At 50.4% G+C, this 7,947-nt stretch overlaps 1 protein-coding gene across 1 annotated transcript in view; it reads left to right on the top strand.

Moving 5' to 3' along the window:
- Nucleotides 1-5,591: 5,591 nt before the first annotated feature.
- Nucleotides 5,592-7,947, top strand: part of LOC149457523 (sterol 26-hydroxylase, mitochondrial-like) — a 55,560-nt gene continuing 53,204 nt past the window's right edge. The window contains exon 1 of the mRNA XM_089683569.1: nucleotides 5,592-5,960. Within this exon, the coding sequence (XP_089539695.1) occupies nucleotides 5,670-5,960 (291 nt within the window). The 5' untranslated portion in view covers nucleotides 5,592-5,669. The remainder of the gene's footprint in view (nucleotides 5,961-7,947) is intronic.

The following is a 7,947-nucleotide window of genomic DNA, read 5'->3' as shown; positions in this document are numbered from 1 at the left end:
CTGCTGCCAGGTCCAGAGTGTGTCATGGGTCCCTGTACGGCCTCCCATTGCTGCTGTCTCCATCGCCACACTCTGCCATGTGCCACTTTCAGGTCTCCTCACACTGCTGGTGGGTTCCATTTTGTCATAGGGTGCTGGCAGATTACGGGCCTCCCATTGCTGCTGCCAGGCCTGTAATCTGCCATGGGCCCCCGTACCGACTCCTCATGCTGCTGCCAGGCCCGTAATCTGTCATGGGCCCCTGTACCGCCTCCTCATGCTGCTGCCAGGTCCAGAGTGTGTCATGGGTCCCTGTACGGCCTCCCATTGCTGCTGTCTCCATCGCCACACTCTGCCATGTGCCACTTTCAGGTCTCCTCACTCTGCTGGTGGGTTCCATTTTGTCATAGGGTGCTGGCAGATTACGGGCCTCCCATTGCTGCTGCCAGGCCCGTAATCTGCCATGGGCCCCCGTACCGACTCCTCATGCTGCTGCCAGGCCCGTAATCTGTCATGTGCCCCTGTACCGCCTCCTCATGCTGCTGCCAGGTCCAGAGTGTGTCATGGGTCCCTGTACGGCCTCCCATTGCTGCTGTCTCCATCGCCACACTCTGCCATGTGCCACTTTCAGGTCTCCTCACACTGCTGGTGGGTTCCATTTTGTCATAGGGTGCTGGCAGATTACAGGCCTCCCATTGCTGCTGCCAGGCCCGTAATCTGCCATGGGCCCCCGTACCGACTCCTCATGCTGCTGCCAGGCCCGTAATCTGTCATGGGCCCCTGTACCGCCTCCTCATACTGCTGCCAGGTCCAGAGTGTGTCATGGGTCCCTGTACGGCCTCCCATTGCTGCTGCCAGGCCCGTAATCTGCCATGGGCCCCCGTACCGACTCCTCATGCTGCTGCCAGGCCCGTAATCTGTCATGGGCCCCTGTACCGCCTCCTCATGCTGCTGCCAGGTCCAGAGTGTGTCATGGGTCCCTGTACGGCCTCCCATTGCTGTTGTCTCCATCGCCACACTCTGCCATGTGCCACTTTCAGGTCTCCTCACACTGCTGGTGGGTTCCATTTTGTCATAGGGTGCTGTATGGCCTCCCATTGCTGCTGCCAGGCCCGTAATCTGCCATGGGCCCCCGTACCGACTCCTCATGCTGCTGCCAGGCCCGTAATCTGTCATGGGCCCCTGTACCGCCTCCTCATGCTGCTGCCAGGTCCAGAGTGTGTCATGGGTCCCTGTACCGCCTCCCATTGCTGCTGTCTCCATCGCCACACTCTGCCATGTGCCACTTTCAGGTCTCCTCACACTGCTGGTGGGTTCCATTTTGTCATAGGGTGCTGTATGGCTTCCCATTGCTGCTGCCAGGCCCGTAATCTGCCATGGGCCCCCGTACCGACTCCTCATGCTGCTGCCAGGCCCGTAATCTGTCATGGGCCCCTGTACCGCCTCCTCATGCTGCTGCCAAGTCCAGAGTGTGTCATGGGTCCCTGTACGGCCTCCCATTGCTGCTGTCTCCATCGCCACACTCTGCCATGTGCCACTTTCAGGTCTCCTCACACTGCTGGTGGGTTCCATTTTGTCATAGGGTGCTGGCAGATTACAGGCCTCCCATTGCTGCTGCCAGGCCCGTAATCTGCCATGGGCCCCCGTACCGACTCCTCATGCTGCTGCCAGGCCCGTAATCTGTCATGGGCCCCTGTACCGCCTCCTCATACTGCTGCCAGGTCCAGAGTGTGTCATGGGTCCCTGTACGGCCTCCCATTGCTGCTGCCAGGCCCGTAATCTGCCATGGGCCCCCGTACCGACTCCTCATGCTGCTGCCAGGCCCGTAATCTGTCATGGGCCCCTGTACCGCCTCCTCATGCTGCTGCCAGGTCCAGAGTGTGTCATGGGTCCCTGTACGGCCTCCCATTGCTGCTGTCTCCATCGCCACACTCTGCCATGTGCCACTTTCAGGTCTCCTCACACTGCTGGTGGGTTCCATTTTGTCATAGGGTGCTGGCAGATTACGGGCCTCCCATTGCTGCTGCCAGGCCCGTAATCTGCCATGGGCCCCCGTACCGACTCCTCATGCTGCTGCCAGGCCCGTAATCTGTCATGGGCCCCTGTACCGCCTCCTCATGCTGCTGCCAGGTCCAGAGTGTGTCATGGGTCCCTGTACGGCCTCCCATTGCTGCTGTCTCCATCGCCACACTCTGCCATGTGCCACTTTCAGGTCTCCTCACTCTGCTGGTGGGTTCCATTTTGTCATAGGGTGCTGGCAGATTACGGGCCTCCCATTGCTCCTGCCAGGCCCGTAATCTGCCATGGGCCCCCGTACCGACTCCTCATGCTGCTGCCAGGCCCGTAATCTGTCATGGGCCCCTGTACCGCCTCCTCATGCTGCTGCCAGGTCCAGAGTGTGTCATGGGTCCCTGTACGGCCTCCCATTGCTGCTGTCTCCATTGCCACACTCTGCCATGTGCCACTTTCAGGTCTCTTCACACTGCTGGTGGGTTCCATTTTGTCATAGGGTGCTGGCAGATTACGGGCCTCCCATTGCTGCTGCCAGGCCTGTAATCTGCCATGGGCCCCCGTACCGACTCTTCATGCTGCTGCCAGGCCCGTAATCTGTCATGGGCCCCTGTACCGCCTCCTCATGCTGCTGCCAGGTCAAGAGTGTGTCATGGGTCCCTGTACGGCCTCCCATTGCTGCTGCCAGGCCCGTAATCTGCCATGGGCCCCCGTACCGACTCCTCATGCTGCTGCCAGGCCCGTAATCTGTCATGGGCCCCTGTACCGCCTCCTCATGCTGCTGCCAGGTCCAGAGTGTGTCATGGGTCCCTGTACGGCCTCCCATTGCTGCTGTCTCCATCGCCACACTCTGCCATGTGCCACTTTCAGGTCTCCTCACTCTGCTGGTGGGTTCCATTTTGTCATAGGGTGCTGGCAGATTACGGGCCTCCCATTGCTCCTGCCAGGCCCGTAATCTGCCATGGGCCCCCGTACCGACTCCTCATGCTGCTGCCAGGCCCGTAATCTGTCATGGGCCCCTGTACCGCCTCCTCATGCTGCTGCCAGGTCCAGAGTGTGTCATGGGTCCCTGTACGGCCTCCCATTGCTGCTGTCTCCATTGCCACACTCTGCCATGTGCCACTTTCAGGTCTCTTCACACTGCTGGTGGGTTCCATTTTGTCATAGGGTGCTGGCAGATTACGGGCCTCCCATTGCTGCTGCCAGGCCTGTAATCTGCCATGGGCCCCCGTACCGACTCTTCATGCTGCTGCCAGGCCCGTAATCTGTCATGGGCCCCTGTACCGCCTCCTCATGCTGCTGCCAGGTCAAGAGTGTGTCATGGGTCCCTGTACGGCCTCCCATTGCTGCTGCCAGGCCCGTAATCTGCCATGGGCCCCCGTACCGACTCCTCATGCTGCTGCCAGGCCCGTAATCTGTCATGGGCCCCTGTACCGCCTCCTCATGCTGCTGCCAGGTCCAGAGTGTGTCATGGGTCCCTGTACGGCCTCCCATTGCTGCTGTCTCCATCGCCACACTCTGCCATGTGCCACTTTCAGGTCTCCTCACACTGCTGGTGGGTTCCATTTTGTCATAGGGTGCTGGCAGATTACGGGCCTCCCATTGCTGCTGCCAGGCCCGTAATCTGCCATGGGCCCCCGTACCGACTCCTCATGCTGCTGCCAGGCCCGTAATCTGTCATGGGCCCCTGTACCGCCTCCTCATGCTGCTGCCAGGTCCAGAGTGTGTCATGGGTCCCTGTACGGCCTCCCATTGCTGCTGTCTCCATCGCCACACTCTGCCATGTGCCACTTTCAGGTCTCCTCACACTGCTGGTGGGTTCCATTTTGTCATAGGGTGCTGTATGGCCTCCCATTGCTGCTGCCTCCACCGCCACACTGTGGCTCCACACTCTGGTTTTGGCCCCGTGACTGCCCAAATGAGTGAAGTGTGCGGTGATTCTAAGATCGACGGCACTCATCTGCATGTCATACTGACTGACAGTATTATTTCTCTTCCCCAGCAGACTCCAAGGGCATTTAAATTAAAGGTACAGTGTTCTGCACTAATATTAAGGCTCTCTGAAGCCTAGAAACACCCTTTTATAAGTTAAATTCGCAGCGAATATATTCGACTCGAATCGAATTTATTCCTCGAATTCGCCGAATCAGCCGAATCGAATTTTTGAATACTTCGCTCATCTCTAGAAACCATGTTAAATGGCCTGTAGTGCATTTCTGTAAAAGAGCACTAAAAAAACGCATTGGTGTGAACCAGAGGTAAGACATCAAAAAAGTAACACTTGCGTTTTTGCTGCAGTTCCATTAACCCCCCTGGCGGTATTCCCGAGTGTAGCTCGGGGTAAAGTTTCAGTACCAAAAGCGCTAACCCCGAGCTACACTCCGGCTTACCATGCAGAGTTGCTCAGGGGGTCCCTGCAGCACTTACCTTGTCCTTCGCTCCCACGATGTGTCCCCTGCAGCGTCCCCGGCCATTTCCTCCGGCCAATGCCTGCATCCGGCTTCCGTGTTCCGGTCCCTGTGACGTCGGGACGTACGGCGGCAAATTTTAAATTTTTAAAAAAATTTCATTTTTTTAAAAATGATTATTATATAGTAAAACATTGCTGTTTCAATGCATTTCACATACATTTTGTCCCGAGTGCTTTGTCCGGCGCCCTGCCTGCATTTTTACTGTTCTTTCTGCCTGGAAACTGAGAAACGTCCATGGCGTCCAAAAAGCGTCCCTTTAGGTCAAAAGCGGTTTTAGACCGGCTAGAGAACAGCGATAGTAAATCAGAACCACTTGCAGAATTGAGTGATAATGATTCGTGGGGGAAATTCCTCATCAGACACTGAAAACGATTTTGCGACTTTGCTCAGCGATGTGCGAACTTGGCGCTATATTTCATATTTCAGTGTTTTTGGTTTGATTATATTATTGAATTAAATTTATTATTATATTGTTATCTTTTATGATTATTTATTAAATTATAATTTATGATTTCGTGTTTCAAGTTTTATCCTACCCGGGATGTTTACTAGACTCTTGTTCGGACAGATTTCAGTGAGTTATTCCTAAAAATTAGAGGCCTACAATAAAAAAAAATATATTTCCATGCAAAAAAATGGTACCGCTTTCAGCACCAAAAATCTGAAATAATCATACCGCTGAGGAGGTTAAAGTCTATTGTACAATAAACGCAATCTACTGCGGGGAAAAAAAGTTCCTGACCCTTTCGAAAAAACTGGCCCAAGCCGCACCGATGTGAACTAGATCCATAGGAAATCATGTTAAATGGACTGTAGCGCATTTCTGCAAACTGGAAAATGCCATGAAATCCGCATTAGTGTGAAAGGTTTTTGCAGATGTTCATATGAAGCAAAGTCTGAGTAAGATTGTAAATATGTATAAAAAAATAAAGTCTGTTCACTATTGGACATGTCCTCTTCTTAAAAGATAATTCAAGTGTAACAAATTCACGCGGCTTCTCTCTACAAAGAAGACAAAATGTTTCTTTAGAAGTAAAAGAGCTGCTTAGCTGCAGTTACAATGGAGTTACTCATTTCCCAGCTGGGCTCGCTGTGCGCTTTCCTCCGGCAGTGAAAGTGTTAGAGGGAGTTCCTTGCTGCCCTCTGTGTTCCTGTGTGTTGCATTGTGTAAGGAGCTCTGCAGGCGGCCATCACACAGCTCCAGAAGCCATGATATCTCCTTTCTTCAGGCCTTGGCTCCTGTTCCTGAGCCGGTCCAGGACCCAGTCCTGCAGGGTAGAGTGGATAGGACACAGGCCAGTGACCGGGGTAGAGGGGATACGGTGCAGCGCAGCAAGCAGCGTATGGAGGGTGCAGCACAGAGGAGTGAGCGGAGCTGCAGCAGCTGGACTAGCGGACAAAAAGGTAAAGACGTTCGATGACTTACCTGGTCCATCGCTGCTCACCAACCTGTACTGGCTCTTCCTCCGGGGCTACATTCTGTATTCACACGAGCTACAGGTGAGTGACACTGATCTTTGAATACATGGTGTATCTTACTACCTGTGTGAATGCATGGATAGATATCTCAGAGAACTTCCATGAAGGCAGTATGGAACAGTCAGATGAGTGAATTTTATACTTTCCTGTCTGAAAGCTCAAACAAAATTCTACAAGTGTAAGGCTGGCCATACACTATACAATTTTCTGTCCAATTTCTGCCCAATTTCTTTTAGATTTACCTTCAACTGTGTAGTGCAAGAGCCTGCCTAATTGGATACAACTGAAAGTGTTGTTTAGGTTTGACCTCCTATTATATGGTTTTTGGTAAATCTAAGCTAAAATAATGTTGGCCAGTCTAAGGCTGGCCATACATTATACAATTATCTTCCAATTTTCTGCCCAATTTCCTTTAGATTTACCTTCAACTGTGTAGTGCAAGGGCCTGCCTAATTGGATACAACTGAAAGTGTTGTTTAGGTTTGTCCTCCTATTATATGGTTTTTGGGAAATCTAAACCAAAAATCTCCAGATAATTGTATAATGTATGGCCAGCCTTAGGCTGGCCATACATTATACAATTATCTGGAGATTTTTGGTTTAGATTTACCAAAAACCATATAATAGGACAAACTAGATACAACTGAAAGTGTTTAGGTTTGTCCTCCTATTATATAATTTTTGGGAAATCTAAACCAAAAATCTCAAGAAAATTGTATAATGTTGGCCAGTCTTAGGCTGGCCATACATTATACAATTATCTCCTAGATTGTAAGCTCGAAAGAGCAGGACCCTCAATCCCCTCATGTTTTGCATTGTATTGGTATTGTTCTGTCAAATGTTCTGTCTCCCTTTGTAATGTACAGTGCTGAGCGAACTATTGGCGCTTTATAAATACTGTATAATAATAATAATAATAATAGTAATCTGGAGATTTTTGGTTTAGATTTCCCAAAAACCATATAAGAGGAGGACAAACTGGATACAACTGAAAGCGTTGTTTAGATTTGTCCTCCTATTATATGGTTTTTGGTAAATCTAAACCAAAAATCTCAAGAAAATTGTATAATGTTGGCCAGTCTCATCACTTGATTATTATATTTATTGTTGATTCACATGGCTTATTGCATATATTATATATTTTTTATTAAGGTTGTTATAGAGCAGCACTTTTTTCACTTTAGCATTTTTTTGGGATATATTGGTAGCGCCACATTCTTTTAGATTTTGTTTTGTATTTATATCATGGGTATATGATTTAATGTTGGCAGCTCCTCTTTTTAGTTCATTTATTATATATTTTTTTGGTGCATAGTAGTGTGAGAGGTTCACGCCATCCCTGTTCTTATTTTAGTTTTTCTAATTTTTGTGTTATATATTAGCGCAGGAGGTTCACACCATAATGTATGGCCAGCCTTCGGTTCCTTGTCTTGCTGTAGGACATCTAAGCTTCAATGTTTGGATGCAAACCGGTTGATGTTACATACACTATATTGCTTCACCCTGTGATAATGGTACCATCCACCTTCCTTAATATTTACCGTTACCCTCAATAAAGAGGTTTCTTGCATCAATATATACACTATATTGCAAATGTATTGGGCCCGCCCTCCAAATTATTGGATTCAGGTGTTCCAATCCCCTCCATGGACACAGGTGCATACAATCAAGCCCCTAGGCATGCAGACTGCTTGTACAAACATTGGTGAAAGAATGGGTTGCTCAGGAGCTCAGTGACTCCAAGCGTGGTCCCGTGATAGGTGGTCACCTGTGTAATAAGTCCATCTGTGACATTTCCTGGCTACTAAATATTCCACGCTCAACTATTAGTGGTATTATAACAAAGTGGAAGCAACTGGAAAAAACAGCAACTCAGCCACCAAGTGGTAGGCCACGTCACATGACAGAGCGGGGACAGCGCATGCTGAAGCGCAGTGCGCAGAAGTCGCCAAATGTCTGCAGAGTCAATAATAGCTAAAGACCTCCAAATGTCATGTGGCCTTCAGAT

The sequence above is a fragment of the Staurois parvus genome, unplaced genomic scaffold (assembly GCF_062004578.1).
Source record: "Staurois parvus isolate SC_StPar_1 unplaced genomic scaffold, SC_StPar_1.0 ptg000315l, whole genome shotgun sequence".
NCBI lineage: Eukaryota > Metazoa > Chordata > Amphibia > Anura > Ranidae > Staurois > Staurois parvus.
The sequence above is the reverse complement of the archived record's forward strand: the minus strand, read 5'-3'. Positions and strand labels throughout refer to the sequence as shown.